The sequence below is a fragment of the Chiloscyllium plagiosum genome, unplaced genomic scaffold (genome assembly GCF_037043375.1).
Source record: "Chiloscyllium plagiosum isolate Xiang-an unplaced genomic scaffold, Cpla_swu_hap1 HiC_scaffold_34, whole genome shotgun sequence".
Taxonomy (NCBI): Eukaryota; Metazoa; Chordata; class Chondrichthyes; order Orectolobiformes; family Hemiscylliidae; genus Chiloscyllium; species Chiloscyllium plagiosum.
In genome coordinates, this window is record NW_028270172.1 from 49340586 (window position 1) to 49360644 (window position 20059).

Sequence of the window (20059 nt, forward strand, 5' to 3'; positions counted from 1 at the left end):
TTTTAGATCTGGTCTATACCTTTCCATCACTACTTTACTTTAAAACTAATAGAATTATAGTCACTGGCCCCAAAGTGCTCCCTCACTGACACCTCAGTCACCTGCCCTGCCTTATTTCCCAAGAGTAGGTCAAGTTTTGCACCTTCTCTAGTAGGTACATCCACATACTGAATAAGAAAATTTTCTCCTACACACTTAACAAATTCCTGTCCATCTAAACCTTTAACACTATGGCAGTCCCAATCTATGTTTGGAAATTTAAAATCCCCTATCCTAACCACCCTATTATTCTTACAGATAACTGAGATCTCCTTACAAATTTGTTTCTCAATTTCCCTCTGACTATTAGGTTGTCTATAATACAATCTCAATAAGGTGATCATCCCTTTTGTTATTTCTCAGTTCCATCCAAATAACTTCCCGGGATGTATATTGTCCTTCAGTACAGCTGTACATTAAGCTGCCAGTCCTGTCCATCCCTGAGCCATGTTTCTGTAATTGTTATGATATCCCAGTCCCATGATCCTAACCATGCCCTGAGTTCATCTGCCTTCCCTGTTAGGCTCTTGCATTGAAATAAATCCTCCTGAGCAGCTCTACCCTTCCAATTTTAGGTGCAATCCATCCTTCTTGTACAGGTCACTTCCATCCCAGAGGAGCTTCCAATGATCAAAAATGTGAATCCATTTCCCATACATCAGCTCCTCAGCCATGCATTCATCTGCTCTATCCTCCTATTCCTGCTCTCACTAGTTCGCAGCACTAGGGTGGCACAGTGGTTAGCACTGCTGCCTCACAGCGCCAGAGACCCGGGTTCAATTCCCACCTCAGGCGACTGACTGTGTGGAGTTTGCACGTTCTCCCCATGTCTGCGTGGGTTTCCTCCGGGTGTTCCGGTTTCCTCCCACAGTCCAAAAGATGTGCAGGTCAGGTGAATTGGCCATGCTAAATTGCCCGTAATGTTAGGTTAAAGGGGTAAATGTTGGGGTATGGGTGGGTTGCGCTTCGGCGGGTTGGTGTGGACTTGTTGGGCCGAAGGGCCTGTTTCCACACTGTAAGTAATCTAATCTAATCTAAAATGCGGTTTAATTTATCAGTCCTACCTTTTGTTCTCTGCTTTGTCCCTGCCTGCCCTGACTGTTTGACTTGCCTTTGTTCTCAACTGTACCAGTCTCCGATTGATCTCTTTCCTTACTATCTCCCTGGTTTCCAACCCCCCCACCTTACTAGTTTTAAATCCTCCCAAGCAGCTCTACCCTTCCAATTTTAGGTGCAATCAGTCCTTCTTGTACAGGTCACTTCTATCCCAGAGGAGCAATAAATGATCAAAAATGTGAATCAGTGGTGCTGGAAGAGCACAGCAATTCGGGCAGCATCTGACGAGCAGCAAAATCGACATTTCGGGCAAAAGCCCTTCATCAGGAATAAAGGCAGAGAGCCTGAAGCGTGGAGAGATAAGCTAGAGGAGGGTGGGGGTGGGGAGAGAGTAGCATAGAGTACAATAGGTGAGTGGGGGAGGAGATGAAGGTGTTAGGTCAGGGAGGAGAGGGTGGAGTGGATAGGTGGAAAAGGAGCTAGGCAGGTCGGACAAGTCCGGACAGGTCAAGGGGATAGTGCGGAGCTGGAAGTTTGAAACTAGGATGAGGTGGGGGAAGGGGAAATGAGGAAACTGTTGAAGTCTACATTGATGCCTTGGGGTTGAAGTGTTCCGAGGCGGAAGATGAGGCGTTCTTCCTCCAGACGTCTGGTGGTTAGGGAGCGGCGGTGAAGGAGGCCCAGGACCTCCATGTCCTCGGCAGAGTGGGAGGAAGAGTTGAAATGTTGGGCCACGGGGCGGTTTGGTTGATTGGTGCAGGTGTCCCGGAGATGTTCCCTAAAGCGCTCTGCTAGGAGCGCCCAGTCTCCCCAATGTAGAGGAGACCGCATCGGGAGCAACGGATACAATAAATGACATGAGTGGATGTGCAGGTAAAACTTTGGATGTGGAAGGCTCCTTTAGGGCCTTGGATAGAGGTGAGGGAGGAGGTGTGGGCACAGGTTTTACAGTTCCTGCGGTGGCAGGGGAAAGTGTGGTAAAACTTTGGATGTGGAAGGCTCCTTTAGGTGCACATCCACTAATATCATTTATTGTATCCGTTGCTCCCTGCTCCTCCCCGCCCCCCCCACCCCAACATTCAAAGTATTCTTTGTTGATTTTCCCCCACCATCAACATTCTGGGATTCAGTACTGACCAGGAATGCAGCTTCACCACCTCCTATAAATCATAGAATCAAAAGTTGAGACGAGGCCATTTGGTCCATTAAGTCTATACCCTGAAAAATGTACTATTACACTGTTCCACTTTTCCCACATTAGATCCATAGCCGTGTATGTCAGGATACTTCCTTGTGCTTAGCCCAGTACTTTTTATAGGTTGAGGTTTCCTGCTGCAATCCTTCCAGGCAATGCATTCGAGAGACACAACAACCTCAAAGTGAAAACAAAAAAAAAATCCTCAAATGCCCTTTAAACCTCCTGCTTTTCACGTTAAAATCATACCTCCTTGTTATTGACCCTTAGACTAAGATGAACAGCTGCTTTCTAGTCACCTTATCCAGCCCTTCATAATCATATACACCTCAATCAGGTCTCCTCCACTTTCTCTGCTCAAAAGAAAACTATTTGTGTTTATCCAGTCTCTGGTCATTGGTAAAATGCTGCATCCCAAGCAACTGCCTGGTGAATTGCCTTTGCACTCCCTCCAGTGCAGTCCCATTTTACTTATATTGTCTGGCCAGAACTGCACATGCTTCTCCTGCTGTAGCATACCCAAAGTTGTATACAGCTCCAATATGACTCCCCTGCTCTTTTCATCTGATGAAGGCAACCATCCTGTAAACCACCTTTAATTACTCTGTTAATCTGTATTGCCACCTTCAGGACAAGCACGGCAAGATACATCGGACCTTCCTAGAGACCTGTAATTCATAGAGTACTTTATTGTTTTCCTCAATCGGCCAAAGTGCATCACCTCTCATTTATCGAGTTTAACCTCCATCTGCCACTGTTTTGCCAATCAGATCAATCTGTTTGTCTTTCTGTAACCTAACACCTTCCTCTTCACTGTTGACCACCTGGCCAATCTTTGTAATCAGCAAACTTACTTATCGCCACAAAAAGGAATTTTTTGTTTCTGATTAGATTAGATTAGATTACAGTGTGGAAACAGGCCCTTCGGCCCAACAAGTCCACACCGACCCGCCGAAGCGAAACCCACCCATACCCCTACATTTACCCCTTACCTAACACTACGGGCAATTTAGCATGGCCAATTCACCTAACCTGCACATCTTTGGACTGTGGGAGGAAACCGGAGCACCCGGAGGAAACCCACGCAGACACGGAGAGAACGTGCAAACTCCACACAGTTAGTCGCCTGAGTCGGGAATTGAACCCGGGTCTCAGGCGCTGCGAGGCAGCAGTGCTAGCCACCGTGCCGCCCACTAAATGTTATCACAAATGATAAAGGACCAGCCTGTGGACTGATGCCTGTGTTCTCCACTGCATCTCAGCCTCCAGACTCCTCTTCTACTACCATCCTCTCTCTCCTGCCACTAAGCCAATTAATTTTGCATCCATCTTGACCAGTTTCCCTGGATCCCCAGAGCTTCTACCTTCTTTATTGCTTCTGTATGTGGGACCTTGTCAAAGGTCTTGTTGAAATCTATATAAACTCCGTCAACGCCCCATCTTTATCTCCTCACAAATTCCACTAGATTTGTTAGGTATGACCTGCCTCTGACAAAGCCATACTGACCATATCTGTTCAAATCTTGCCTCTCTAAATGGCGATTTTAAGTTTCTCCATCGCTCGTTTCTCCAATAGTTTCTCGACCACTGATGTTAGTTGCACTAGTGTGCAATTCTCTAGTCAGTAACTACTTTAATGGCTAAAAAAGCTAGGAATTCTGCATGAGCTTCTCTGTTGCAGACTCTCCTGCAAGGCACGAGTGCAAAATGTGATGGAATGTTTTCCATTTGCTTGGATGAGTGCAACTCCGAGAACACCTCCCAGATGCTTAATGCCATCAAGCAAGTCATTTGACTGGCACTCCATCCAACACCTTCAACATTTCACTCTGTTCATTGCAGACACACCTTGGCTGCACTTTGTATCTCCTGCATGTTGTACAGCAAAATTCAACCCTACATCCTACAGCACCTTCCAAAACCACATTATCTACTTTGATCAGATCAAGAGCAACAGAGGCCTTTAAACACAGTGCATGAAAGTTTCTCACCGAGTTGCACACTCGCATGTTGATTTATGTGATGGTGTTCTTTTTTTTTTCCATTGTTGCTGGGTCAAACTGCTTGTATTTCCTCCCTAACAGTATTGTAGACATATCTACACCACACAGAGCAGCATTTCAAGAATGTGGCTTGTCTTTAGCTTCTTGCAGGCAAGTTGAGATAGGCAATAAATGCCTATCTTGCAAGCAACACTCACTTGCAATAATGAATTATTTTTAGAAAAGAGAAACTTTAGTTTCCACAGTGTAATCTCTGAAGGATTGTAGGAATAGAAGAAATGAAGTCCAGACCCTGAAATAAATTCTCAGGCTTCCTCTTCCCCAGTACTCACCATTTTACAATGGTTTCAGGTTCTGGCAACATCTATGTTTTAACCCCAAACTGGGGACTATTCCCTTGGTTCTGTGACAACAGCCAGCTGTTGTCCTGATTCTTGATCCTTCTGACTATCTTTTGGATTTTATTCCAAGTAGTTTCAGATAAGTGACTGATTTTAGATGCATTAAAATATTATTTAATGACAATGGAATGAGGACATGCCACAACCTAAAGGACTAGCCACGTTAGGGGTTTAGATAGGGTTGACCATGAGAACCTTTTTCCACGTATGGAGTCAGCTATTAGGAGGGGGCATAGCTTTAAATTAAAGGGTGGTAGGTATAGGACAGATGTTAGGGGTAGATTCTTTACTCAGCGAGTCGTGAGTCCGTGCAATGCCCTGCCAGTAGCAGTGGTGGACTCTCCCTCTTTATGGGCATTTAAACGGGCATTGGATAGGCATATGGAGGATAGTGGGCTAGTGTAGGTTAGGTGGGCTTGGATCGGCACAACATCGAGGGCCGAAGGGCCTGTACTGCGCTGTATTCTTCTATGTTCTATGTTACCATACATCAAGAACATTTCTGAACTGACAGCCAGACTATTACGACCACTAGGACTCATAACAACAGCACACAAACCAATAGCCACTCTCCGACAACAACTCACCAGGACAAAGGACCCGATACCCAGCATGAACAAAACCAACGTAGTGTACAAATTCCCATGCAAGGACTGCACAAAACACTACATAGGACAAACAGGAAGACAGCTAACGACCCGCATCCATGAACACCAACTAGCCACGAAACAACATGACCAGCTATCCTTAGTAGCCACACGCAGATGACAAGCAACATGAGTTTGATTGGGACAACGCTACTATTATAGAACAAGCCAAACAGAGAACAGCCAGGGAATTCCTAGAATCCACAGATTCAATCAATAAGCACATCGACCTGGACCCAATATACCGGCCACTGCAGCGGACAGCTGGAACTGACCACCGGAAGCGGCAGAGACAAACCACTATAAATGCTGGAGGAAAGCTCACAGAAGCGCTTCACAGGAGGCTCCCAAGCATTGAGGATGTCACCTAGACAGGGGACGAAACGCCTGCAACACAAATTCCCAGCTCGGCGAACAAAACCACAACAATGACTGGGCCCCTCAAACTTCTGGAGTCACCACCTACTGGGAAAACCTCCCTGTCTCTTCCTGCTTGGAGTTCTCTAAGAATATTCAGTTGATTCCTTTGGCTACAAAAAGTATTTTCAGTTTTTATTGCTGTGATAGGTGTGAAACAGACCTGCTGAAAGTAAGTAAAAAGGGAAATACCGGAAGCACATCATTTCGGGCACCAGGAGAGAGAAAGTGAGGATAAGTGACAGTCCTGTATGATCCTGAACCACAAGATAAATGAATATTTTGGAGTTGCCAAATAACTAATCCAGCAATATAATTAGCAACTTTGGGATTTCGTCTGTCCATCCCACTATTAGTCCTAAAGCCTGAGATCTGCTCCTCCTCATGGTCACTGTTGGCTGTGGCTTCCCTGGTCCCCAATGCCTTCTCTTCACCATGGACATCCAATCCCTGTACACCTCCATCCCCCATCACGAAGGACTCAAAGCCCTCCTCTTCTTCCTTTCCTGCCGTACCAACCAGTACCCTTCCACTGACACCCTCCTTCGACTGACTGAACTGGTCCTCACCCTGAACAACCTCTTTCCAATCCTCCCACTTCCTCCAAATAAAAGGAGTAGCCATGGGCACCTGCATGGGCCCCAGCTATGCCTGCCTCTTCGTAGGATATGTGGAACAGTCCATCTTCCGCAGCTACACTAGCACCACCCCCCACCTTTTCCTCCGCTACATCGATGACTGTATCGGCACTGCCTCATGCTCCCACGAGGAGGTTGAACAGTTCATCCACTTTACCCATACCTTCCACCCCGACCTCAAATTCACCTGGACCGTCTCAGACTCCTCCCTCCCCTTCCTAGACCTTTCCATTTCTATCTCGGGCGACCGAATCAACACGGACATTTACTATAAACCGACCAACTCCCACAGCTACCTAGACTACACCTCCTCCCACCTTGCCCCCTGTAAAAACGCCATCCCATTCTCCCAATTCCTTCGTCTCCGCCGCATCTGCTCCCAGGAGGACCAGTTCCAAATCCATACAACCCAGATGGCCTCCTCCTTCAAGGACCACAATTTCCTCCCAGACGTGGTCGACGATGCCCTCCACCACATCTCTTCCACTTCCCGCTCCTCCGCCGTTGAGTCCCACCCCTCCAACCACCACCAGGACAGAACCCCACTGGTCCTCACCTACCACCCCACCAACCTCCATGTACAGCGTATCATCCGCCGTCATTTCCGCCACCTCCAAACAGACCCCACCACCAGGGATATATTTCCCTCCCCTCATCAGCGTTCCGCTCCCTCCGTGACTTCCTCGTCAGGTCCACACCCCCCACCAACCCAACCTCCACTCCCGGCACCTTCCCCTGCAACCGCAAGAAATGCAAAACTTGCGCCCACACCTCCTCCCTCCCCTCCCCCCCCCCCCCTTCCCTCCAAGGCCCCAAGGGACACTTCCATATCTGCCACAAATTCACCTGCACCTCCACACACATCATCTATTGCATCCGCTGCACCCGATGTGGCCTCCTCTATATTGGGGAGACAGGCCGCCTACTTGCGGAACGTTTCAGAGGACACCTCTGGGATACGCGGACCAACCAACCCAACCACCCCGTGGCTCAACACTTCAACTCCCCCTCCCACTCCACCAAGGACATGCAGGTCCTTGGACTTCTCCATCGCCAGACCATAGCAACACGACGGTTGGAGGAAGAGCACCTCATCTTCTGCCTAGGAACCCTCCAACCACAAGGGATGAACTCCGATTTCTCCAGTTTCCTCATTTCCCCTCCCCCCACCTTGTCTCAGTCAAATCCCTCGAACTCGGCACAGCCTTCCTAACCTGCAATCATCTTCCTGACCTCTCCGCCCCCACCCCCTATACGGCCTATCACCCTCACCTTGCCCTCCTTCCACCTATTGCATTTCCAATGCCCCTCCCCCAAATCTCTCCTCCCTACCTTTTATCTTAGCCTGCTGGACACACTTTCCTCATTCCTGAAGAAGGGCTTATGCCCGAAACGTCGATTCTCCTGCTCCTTGGATGCTGCCTGACCTGTGCTTTTCCAGCAACACATTATCAGCTCTGTGTCTGTCTGAGATCAGCCGTGATCATATTTAAACTGCAGAACAAGCTCTCAAGGCTGAATTGCATACTCCTGTTTTGGGTTTTCAATATTCCAACCCTTCCTCTGGCTATAACTATGGCTTTTCCCAAATTGCTTCAAAATCAACTGTGATTAGAATATTAGTTGTTTGAGGTAATATTTAATTTAACCATGTAAATGGCGGACAGTTTGTAACGACAACATCTGAACTTTCCTTTTGTCCGCACCAGGAATTGAAAATGTCTGTTTTCTAACAGCAATCGGCAAGACTGGTTCTTTTAATGTAGATCTGGTGGCCTTTAATCAGGCACCAGTGAACCTCACTGTAGAGTAATGCACTATGGTGCTACATTGTGTAATGAGAGGAGAAGCCATTTTGGATTTGGTGCTCTGCAACGAGCCAGGTAAGGTGTCCGATCTCGCGGTGGGAGAGCACTTTGGTTACAGTGATCATAACTGCCTCACATTTAGCATAGCCTTGGAGAGTGAAAGGAGCAGTTACCGAGGGAAGATATTTAATTGGGGAAAAGGAAATTTATGACGCTATCAGACAGGAGTTGGGAAGTACAGGTTAGGAGCAAATGTTCCACAGAAAGGTCACAGCAGACATGTGGAGACGATTTAAGGAGAAGTTGTTGGGAGTGATGCACTGATTTCTTCCTCTGGAGACAGATAAGAAGGGGTAGGACAATTGACATTTCGGGCAAAAGCCCTTCTTCAGGAATACAGGCAGAGTGCTTGAAGGGTGGAGAGATAAATGAGAGGAGGGTGGGGGTGGGGAGAAAGCATAGAGTACAATAGGTGAGTGGGGGTGGGGATGAAGGTGATAGGTCAGGAAGGAGGGTGGAGTGGAAAGGAAGATAGACAGACAGGTAGGACAAGTCATGGAGACAGTGCTGAGCTGGAAGTTTGGAGCTGGATCCAAAGCCTGACCACCCTGGCCGACCCATTGTCTCAGCATGCTCCTGCCCCACTGAACTCAACTCTACCTACGTCGACACCACCCATGCCCTCCACCTCCTCCAAGACTTCTGTTTCCCTGGCCCCCAATGCCTCATCTTCACCATGGATATCCAGTCCCTCGACACCTCCATCCACCATGACCAGGACCTCCAAGCCCTCCGTTTCTTCCTCTTCCGACGTCACCAACAGTACCCTTCCACTGACACACTCATTCGTTTGGCTGAACTGGTCCTCACCCTTAACAATTTCTCCTTTGAATCCTCCTACTTCCTCCAGACCAAAGGGGTAGCCATGGGCACCCATATGGGCCCCAGCTATGCCTGTCTCTTTGTTGGCTACGTAGAACAGTCCATCTTCTGTAGTTATACCGGCACCACTCCCCACCTCTTCCTCCGCTACATTGATGACTGCGTTGGCACCATCTTGTGCTCCTGCAAGGAGGTTGAGCAATGCATCAACTTCACCAACACATTCCACCCTGACCTTAAATTTAACTAGACCATCTCTGACACCTCCCTCCCCTTCCTGGATCTCTCCATCTCCATCAATGACGACCGACTTGACACTGACCTTTTTTACAAATCCACCGATTCCCACAGCTACCTGGATTGCACCACTTCCCACCCTACCTCCTGCAAAAATGCCACCCCGTATTCCCAATTCCTCCGCCTTTGCCGTATCTACTCCCAGGAGGACCAGTTCCACCACAGAACACACCAGATGGCCTCCTTCTTTAGAGACCGCAATTTCCCTTCCCACGTGGTTAAAGATGCCCTCCAATGCACCTCGTCCACATCCCACACCTCCGCCCTCAGACCCCACCCCTCCAACCGTAACAAGGACAGAACGCCCCTGGTGCTCATCTTCCACCTACCAACCTTCGCATAAACCAAATCATCTGCCGACATTTCCGCCACCTCCAAACGGACCCCACCACCAGGGATATATTTCCCTCCCCACCCCTTTTCGCAAAGATAGTTCCCTCCATGACTACCTGGTCAGGTCCACGCCCCCAACGCCCGCAGCCCCCCCCCCCCCGCCCCAAACAAGCCTACCTTCCCTTGCCACAGCAGGAATTGCAAAACCTGCGCCCATACCTCCTCCCTCCCCTCCATCCAAGGCCCCAAAGGAGCCTTCCACATCCATCAAAGTTTTACCTGCACATCCACCAACATTATTTATTGTATCCGTTGCTCCCGATGCGGTCTCCTCTACATTGGGGAGATGGAAAGCCTTCTAGCAGAGCGCTTTAGGGAACATCTCTGGGACACTCGCACCAATCAACCACACCACCCTGTGGCCCAGCATTTCAACTCCCCCTCCCACTCTGCTGAGGACATGGAGGTCCTGGGTCTCCTTCGCCACCGCTCCCTCACCACCAGACGTCTGGAGGAAGAACGCCTCATCTTCTGCGTCGGAACACTTCAACCCCAGGGCATCAATGTGGACTTCAACAGCTTCCTCATTTCCCCTCACCCCAGCTCCAAGCTTCCAGCTCAGCACTGTCCCCATAACCTGTCCTACCTCTTCCTTTCCGCCTATCTTCCTTTCCACCTATCCACTCCACCCTCTTCTCTGACCTATCACCTCCATCCCCACCCCCACTCACCTATTGTACTCTTTGCTACTTTCTTCCCCCCCACCCTCCTCTCATTTATCTCTCCACCCTCTGCCTCTATTCCTGATGAAGGGCTTTTGCCCGTAACATCGATTGTCCTGCTCCTTGGATGCTGTCTGAACTGCTGTGCGTTTCCAGCATCCGCAGTCCTTGTTTTTACCAAGAAGGGGTAGGATTAAGGAACCTTGGATGACGAGAACAGAGGAGCTGCTCGTCAAAAGGAAGAAGGCAGCTTATGTAAGGTGGAGGAAGCAAGGATCTAGCACAGCTTTAGAGGATTACAAACTTGCTAGAAAGGAGCTCCGAAATGGACTGAGAGCTAGGAGGGGGCACGTAAAAGGCTTGGCAAGAAGGATTAGGGAGAGCCCAAAGGCATTTTACTCTGACGTGAGGGATAAGAGAATGAGCAGGGAGAAGGTAGGGCCAATCAGGGATAGCGGAGGGAATGTGTGTGTGGAGTCTGAGCAGATAGGGGAAGCCCTAAATGCGTGTCTTTTTTTTTCGCTTCGGTTTTCACTTGGGAAAGGGACCTAGTTGCGAATGAGAACTTTGAGGAGGTGGAATACAGTCTTGACCAGATCAAGATTGATGAAGTTGATGTGCTGGAAAGTTTGGCAAACATTTAAGATTGATAAGTTCCCAGGGCCAGACCAGATTTATCCGAGGCTGCTCCGGAAAGCGAGAAAGGAGGTTGCTAAGCCGCTGGCGAGGATATTTGCCTCCTCGCTCTCCACAGGAGTCGTTTCAATTACAGACCAGTCAGTCTTGTGTCTGTGGTCAGCAAAGTTTTGGAAAGAATGCTGAGTGATAGGATTTATGACTATTTGGCAAAGCACTGTGTTTAGAGGCAGTCAGCATGGCTTTGTGAGGGGCAGGTCATGCCTCACAAATCTTATTGAGCTCTTTTGAGGAGGTGTCAAGATAGGTTGAGCAGTGGATGTGGTATATATGGACTTCAGCTAGGCACTTCATAAGGTTGAGCTGAAAATGTGTTGCTGGAACAGCGCAGCAGGTCAGGCAGCATCCAGGGAACAGGAGAATCGACGTTTCGGGCATAAGCCCTTCTTCAGGAAGAAGGGCTTATGCCCGAAACGTCGATTCTCCTGATCCCTGGATGCTGCCTGACCTGCTGCGCTGTTGCAGCAACACATTTTCAGCTCTGATCTCCAGCATCTGCAGACCTCACTTTCTCCTCATTTCATAAGGTTCCCCATGGTAGGCTCATTTACAATGTCAGGAAGTATAGGATACAGGGAGATTTGGCTATCTGGATTCAGAATTGATTGGCTGACAGAAGGCAGAGGGTGGTTGTAGATGCAAAATATTCTGCCTGGAGGTCAGTGTTGAGCGGCGTCCCGCAGGGCTCTGTTCTTGGGCCTCTGCTCTTTGTAGGTTTTATAAATTACTTGGATGAGAAGGTTAATGGGTGGGTTAGTAAATTTGCAAACTACACAAAACTTGGAGGTATCGTTGATAGTATCAAGGGCTACTGCGGCATGCAGCGTGACATAGACAGGATGCAGAACTGGGCTGAGAAATGGCAGATGGTGTTCAACATGGATAAATGCAAAGTGATGCATTTTGGAATGTCGAACTCGAATGCTGAATATGGGGTTAAAGACCGGATTCTTGGCAGTGTGGAGGAACAGAGGGATCTTGGTGTTCAAGTAATAGTGGATAGGGTTGTTAATGAAAGCCAAAACACCATATGCTTTCTTAACAGGGGGATTGAGTTTAAATGTCGTAAGGTTTTGCTGCAGCTCTACAAGTCCCTGGTGAGACCACACTTGGAATATTAGGTCCAATTCTGGTCACCCTATTATAGGAAAGATAGAGGCTTTGGAGAGGGTGCAAAGAAGGTTTACCAGGATGCTGCCTGGACTGGAGGGCTTGCCTTCTGAAGAAAGCTTGAATAAGCTCTGACTTTTCTCTCTGGAGAGAAGGAGGAAGAGAGGAGACCTGATCAAAGCATACAAGATAATGAGTGGAATAGATGGACTCAATAGCCAGAGACTTTTCCCCAGGGCAGGATTGACTAGTATGTGGAGTCATATAGTTTGAAAATATTAGGAGGAAGGTATAGAGGAGACGTCAGAGGTAGGTTTTTTACGCAGAGAGTTGTGAATGCATGGTGGTAGAAGCAGAGTCATTAGGGACATTTAAGTGACTGCTGAACACGCACATGGATAGCAGTGAGTTGAGGGGTGCATAGGTTAAGTTATTATATTTTACATTGGGATTAAACCTTGGCACAACATTGTGGGCCAAAGGGCTTATTCTGTGCTGCACTTTCTATGTTCTAATCCTGTTCTTGTAAATCTTTGTTTAATGTAATAGCAAATCTTAGGGTGGATACTGTGTAAAATTGCTAGGTATTATTAGATTTCAGTGTTGTGAAAAATCTTTTTAAGGTGCCACCAATTTGGCTTGAAACTTTTGAAATGATCCCTTTTTACATTCATCTGTGAATAACCTTAGCGATTTTCTATCTTAAATTTTAACTGTTAGCAAATTTGAGTTTGATTGCTAAAATTAGCCGCTAGAGGTAATTGCTGCAGACAGTAAGAACATCCAGTGGGTTTTGCAGAAACAAGTTTTCATGACCGGCAGATGGTGTGTAAGAGAAATCTTAACCCTATCGCAGCCAATTCCTGGGAAATTAGATTGTTTCTTTCAAGGAGTTTTGCTTTGTTCACCCAATTCTTTGTCGAAGATTTAATACGCTTATGTGTCTTGTCTTTTCATGTATGTCAGTAATTATAAATATTTTTGGTTTACTTATCCATCCTAATTAATTATTTCTTTTCTCTCCCAGAAATGTGGTACTGGGTTTTCCTGTGGGCTCTCTTCTCCTCTCTCTTTCTGCATGGTGCAGTGGGACTGCTGATGTTTGTGATGCTTCAAAGGCACAAGCAAGGGAGAGTGATATCAGTGGTGGCAATTGTTGTGGGATTCCTGGCATCCATAACTGGAGGAATGATTACCAGTAAGTGTTTGTGCTGTTACATAGGTGCTATTTTGTTAGTTACAGTTGCTAGCTACAGTTAAATTCTGTGCCTTTGCCTAGACTTCTGGCTACTAAATATTGTAAAAGAAAATTGCATTTTGATGTACTGTATATTCTTTGAGGTTTAAAAGAAATTTCCCCCCTCTACCCCTCCTTTTTTTTTCTAAATATGGTGCTGTGATTGATGTTTGCACACTGCAAAATGCAATATTCTGCTCACCAAACAGAGGCACACAAAGTATATCTAAAAGTACTGAGGCTTCTGACAGTCTGGACCCCCTCAAGAATAAGTGTTGTCATTTCAGGAATTATTAGTCACTTTTATTTCTGATATTGAACAGGAAATGTTTGTGAGAACAGAATAATGGATGTGTGTCATGAGACTAATTATAACGTGAATTGATAAGATCATGAAATGTTTGCCATTATAACTGGCAAACCTGTTAGCAACCTGATGGGGATTTGAGCCTGAAGAAAGGCTACTGATTGGTCTAGTCATCTCTGAAGCATCATGAAAAGCACTAAATCACTACTGTGAACATTTTACCGAGGGGAAATAGGAGTAATAAGGTGGAAGCTAAAATATGCATAAAATGTACTAGCTTTTTTTAGATAGTTAAACAGGTTAATTTTAAGAACATAACAACCTTCTTCTCCTTTTCCCCTCTTTTTCTCCCCCCCCCCCCCCCCCCGCCTCCAAATTGGCATTAGACTGATTTTTTTGAGTAATTTTTCCTCATTGCCATTAAGACCCAGTTACAGCTCTTTGAACAAGGATAAGCTTGTTATCAGCTTTCTAACAGCCCAATGAGAACGCTAAATGGGGGGATAAAACAGATCTTCAGCATCTATAGTAATTTGAAATAAAAATAGAATTGGTGCAACTCAGCAGGTCTGACCACATCCTGTGAAGAGAAAAGCAGAGCTAATGTTTCTAGTCCATTATGACAAATAAGTGTTTTTTTTTTTTTGCTTGGTGAAAGGGCAGCTTTCATTTGAGTAACTTGTTTTGCCAATTCAGTGGTGGAAGTAGATCATGTCACACCACAGACTGAGACAGAGCAGGTAGACTGCAACATCAGATTTTCCAAAATACTTTCCCTGAACTTGTGGTCAGATTCAGATGATGAATGAAGACTGATGCAAATTGTCATCAAAAATTGCACAGATTTGGGGTTAATGACTGCAGTGTTTGAGTTTTTGTTCAATACCAATGCTATTAACACAGGAATGCCTCTTTAAGGCATTGACACCAACGTTTTTGGTTTTGTGGCACATATTTATATCTACCATGAAACTTTGGCAGGCATATTAAATTTAAAACCATGTTCACATCAATTTGTATATAGTTGTTTTTGTATTGTCAATACCAACCCTCTTGCATTCTCATTTTTAGATTGATCTGACAAGGCAACACTTTACAATTGCTATCTAAACCTGTGCCCCACAAAGTTCATGCAGCAAAGGAGAAACACAAGTCAGGCAGAGTTTCCAGTCAGTTTGCCGGGGCAAAGTGTTCATAATGTTTTAAAATGTTTGCATTCATCGTGCAGTCCATACATATTTGTGGACTTCTTTTATACTCTTAATATTTCTGTATTCCATTTCCATATCTTTTTGAATTCGTGTTATACTGGTTGCACCCAATCTCAAAGTCCTGTTTTGATCTAACATTCAAACAATGTTGAGCAATGGGGAGAATTTTTAGCTTAAACTGAGATTCCAGATAATTCTTACATGTATTTATTCTGTAGCTTTTAAAGTGTTTTATTGAATGTGGGGATTGCTTAAAAATAAACTGGATACACATTATTTTCAGAGAAATATGACCAATTTCCTGATGTCTTGGCTTTAAGATATGGCATGGGATGGAGATCTCTGTCTGAAGATCCAGTGGGAGTCCTGCATTGCTTTTTTATATTTAGGGAAAATGTGCCTTGTCTTGGTCCACTGGGGCATTTGACAGGTTAGTGTTGGGCCAAGCCCCTCAGAGATACTGGGTGCTGCTTGTCATGTCTCCTGCCTATTGGTAAGTTGATAAGTGACAGTGTGATGAGTCCCTTTTTAAGTAGGCATTAATTACATCTGCTTGAAGGTTTCATTTGCTGATTAGGTGGGAGGGCCCATCCCCAATCCAGACGACTTCAGAGCATCACCAGTCAAACTCCTTCTTCTAACAGAAAATGCAGTCTAAAACAGAGTTCAAAACTCCGGCCTGTCTCCCCATGAGGTTCTGGTTACCATTTAACATTTGCCATCTTCTGGAGGATAAGTTCTACTTCAGATTTAGAAGAACCAGTTCCCAGGCACTGACCTTTTTAATGGCCAATGTATGTCAACTTTTTAAACATAATGTCTGTCCCTGGTGTCAGAGTCTGTAGAACCTTTTTGATTGAAAGCCAACCTGCGCTTAACTTCCAGGGCTGGCCTAATGAATATCCATTTGTTCTGCGTTTTTTTTAAACATATATGCTGCTGCCCACAGTCCAGAGGTCATCTTTAGCTCACAGTTCTTAGATCACAGCTCAAAAACGGATTTCATAAGGGTCACTAAAAGGATGAAAGATGAAAGAATCTCTGGAACTTAGAAGGAAGTTGCAGAGCTTGAAACAGTTGCAAACCAAACCACAAACAATGGTGAATGAATTTTAAAATCGATAATGTTGAAGAGGCCAGTATTAGAGGACTATAGACACCTCTGCATTGTTGGCTGAAAGAGATTACATAAATGTGAAACAGCAAATCTGTAGAGAGATTTCGGTGAGAATTTTAAATGTCTGATTTTATCAGAATCTAGTTTAGATCAAGAAACATTGACTGAGACTGCAAGGAGCTTGCAAACTCTATCTGGTGTTGATTTCAAGCCGAAATGTCTTGCATTGCCTTCCCAATAAACAATCTAAGCTGTTCTTTGATATCAAGCATAAACTAGCCAGGCTTACTGTCTGGTAGACTGTAGAACATGTCATATAACTCCCTTAATTTCCCCTTACGTTTACTGATCGCATCCAAAACATCGTAATACTTTTAACCTTCCTATTGTAACAGTTGTCAGTAGTTTAGTGAGCAGTAGGAGGTTGGTCTCATGAACAGGATGATGAGCATGGAGAGCACACAAAATTGGAAAGAATCCAGAGAGAGTCACAACTTCAAGGCTAGTGCATGGATAGCTTTAGAGAAAGTTTGACCTCGTGGGTTTGGTGAAAGAAGAGACGTAGCAGTTGATGGGTGGCCTTGATCTTAGTAATAAAAAATCCATGATCTCTGCAGTCCTGCTTGGAAGGGGAATTTCATCAAAGGAGAGAAACTGAAATTACATTTTATGTTCTAGTGTTATCCTAGAAAGGTGAACTGATTTCACAAATGAGATCTAGCAGTGAATGGCTAAACCACTTGTCCACTTATTTATTCAAGCTTACTTTCTTAAACCTTGAGGGAACAGAGATGAGAGCCCATTTTGCAAAGTGTAATGATGATTAGGCCATTAAGGGTGAGGGCAGTGGCTGAGAGAGGATGGTACTGATCATGCTAATTACTGGGGTCTTCAGGAAGCCTCCGTCTCCTGCAGTGCTGACCGACTGTCTCTCAAGTAACCATCTCCTGTCACTTGCAGCATTTTAAAATATGAGGGCAGAGGGTGATTTTTGCCCGCAGCACCAGGGAAGAAAAAACTTCAAGGGTGACCAGTCAGAGCAAGGTAGTCTGTATAAGTGAAAGGGACATAGCCTGTGAGAAACTGCTCTTTTCTAATTATAGTGTGCTCTTACCCACATATGTTCACTGTCTCAATAGTAGTGAATCAGCAGCAAATGTGGGAGGGAAGAGGGAAGCAACTGAGGGTGGAAGGAAAGAAGAATGCAGCTGCAAAAGGTGCATAATTATATTTGCTGTAATATAAATGGGAAATGTTGGAAATCCTCAGCATATATGATGGCACCTATGCTGAGAGAATTAGACATCAGTGACCCTTTGTCAGAGCTAGTGTAGATTGTGCCCCTGATGCATTGATTCTCTCATGTGCACTCTCCAGATACTGCCTGGCTGCTGACTATATCACTGGTTTTCTGTTTGTATTACAGATTTTTCAGTATCTCTAGTATGTTCTCCTATTAAATGCTTGCTGCTGGAAATTTGTAAATTGGTTAACTTTAATTTAAAATGAGAAAATATTTGTCACTCAGTTTTGTTAATAAAGCCCTTTTAGTTTAGAATATGAATAGTACATTGCAGTTGATTTGCTGCTAATTCCAGAAATTCTCAATAGTACTTGGTTTTGGGGTGTTGCTGTCCTGATATTTCATATGGTGAGGTTCAGAAAAGTGGGGTGGGTTAGTTGCTTGATATGAATGACCAAGTTGCATTTGCCTGACTAAATAATGATTGTGAATTCATTGTGTGCAATTCTGGTCTCCTTCCTATCGGAAAGATGTTGTGAAACTTGAAATGGTTCAGAAAAGATTCACAAGGATGTTGCTTGGGCTGGAGAGTTTGAATAGGCTGGGATTTTTTTTTTCCCCTGGAACTCGAAGGCTGAGGGATGATCTTTTTAGAAGTTTATAGAATTGAGGGGCATGGATAGGAGAAATAGACAAAGTCTCTTCCTTTGGGTGGGGGAGTCCAGAACTAGAGGGTGTAGTTTTAGGGTGAGAAGGGCAAATTTTTCAGAGGGTGATATGTATATGGAATGAGCTGTCAGAGAAAGTGGTGAAAGCTGGTACAATTGCAACATTTAAAAGGCATCTAGATGGATATATGAATAGGAAGGGGTTGGAGGGTTATGGGCCGGGTGCTGGCAGGTAGGACTAGACTCGGTTGGGATATCTGGTCGGCATGGACGAGTTGGCCCGAAGGGTCTGTTTCAGTCCTGTACATCTCTGTATGACTCTGACTATGTATCATACTGAAACCTGCACTTCTAATGAACTTTTATAATACAAGGTAGAGTACACAAACCGAAAAGCTGTCCTGTGCCTATATCGAGACAGATCAACCCCACTCTGCCCATGGATTCAAATTCTGGACATGAGAAGGAGATGAAGACTTTGTAGAGAGTCCAAAGATTCACCTAGAATGGCTCTAGGAATCAGGGACTGCTGTGGATCTGAGGTTGTTCTTCACTGACCCCAGAAACCTGAGGGGATTTGATGCAGATATGAAAAACATAACTAAGGATTAAATTATAAGGAGGGCCAATAAGAAAATGGGGCTGACACCTCTGCTTGATCAACATCATATATATTAATGGCAGAGAAGACTCCCTCTGACATTTTATTAGCCTGATCTTGCTCCTAAACACCATATTCTTAGTAAATGTAAAGTGTTTCCAGTGGCTTAAGGATTGGTAATCCAAGGGCTCAGATATAGATTCACTTAAAGTTGATAAATGAACTAGAGGTGCCATGAGGAAAAACTTTCACAGTTAGGCTTTGACATGTACATGCTCCCTGAAATTGTGTTGGCGATTTAAATTGGCTTTCAAAAAGAAATTTAATACTTGTGTGTTGGAGAGGGAGAGACTGTGTGCAGGGAGGTGATACAATTGATTAAATTTCTCTTCAAAAGAACTGGTACAGGTTTGAGGGGCTGAATGGCCTTCCTACCTGCAATAACATTCTGTGGATTTCAGAGCTCATGTAATGGCAATGAACAAAAGTTGAGAGTTAAGTGAATGAATGAGAGAAACCAACGTGGGAAGGAGCCTGGAAACTGGAGAAACACCAGAGCTGACAATTTAGCTCCTTGGGGATGTGACGTCTATACTCTGGAAGGGGAAACTGGAGATTGTCAAACATAATCCCACAAAATTTGAAGGTCAAAGGGGTGTGTGTTATTGTGTTGAAGAGAGATTAAGGCAGAAGATGAAGCCAGTAAACATATAACATAAATGCAACTTGACCACTGATGTGGACAGCATATGGTCTTGATTGATATGTTTTTTTTAAACCAGTAACTTTCAATTCATTGATTATAGCCCTATTCACTCAGTAATTTGATCCAGATTTTTTACCTGCTGTCTTATGATGATAGCTAAAGACCTGAAGTGATGTATTAATTGGCTTTCATTTAAGATTTTCAATAATATTTCATATCCTGATGTAATAAAAAAATTCTTGTTGAAACTTGTTTTAACTTTCGTAAACCTTTAAGGGATTGTTTATTCTTATAAGTGGAGCTGATTCCAGGAATGTAAAACCCTTTGCAGCATTTCAAAATTGATTCCTTTAATGGATGTTTTTAAATGCCACACCCCCAACTAAGTTGCAATGTTGAGCACGATTAGTTACCTTTCTCTGATTTTATTGTACATAAAATTTTCTCGCTAAATTTCATGAATCATACTCTGACAGCCAAACAAAACTTTAGTTAGAACACATTTGTAATATTACATGTAGTTCTGGTCACCACACTACCAGAAGGATGTAGATGCTTTGGAGAGGGTGCAGAGAAGGTTTAGTAGGATGTTGCCTAGTCTGAAGGGCTTTGGACATAAGGAGAGGTTGGACAAGCTCTGATTCTTTTCACTGGAAAGGCTGAGGGACGACTTGATCGTGGTCTACAAAATTGAGAAGCATAGATAGGGTGGAAAGGTTTTTTTC

The 20059-nt window shown here is 44.9% G+C and overlaps 1 protein-coding gene across 1 annotated transcript in view; it reads left to right on the forward strand.

Annotated features, from left to right (window-relative positions):
- The window catches only part of tmem170b (transmembrane protein 170B), a 76190-nt gene that overhangs the window by 32850 nt on the left and 23281 nt on the right, over window positions 1–20059 (forward strand). Inside the window, exon 2 of the mRNA XM_043719032.2 lies at window positions 13272–13442. Coding sequence (XP_043574967.2) covers window positions 13272–13442 — 171 coding nt within the window. The remainder of the gene's footprint in view (window positions 1–13271; window positions 13443–20059) is intronic.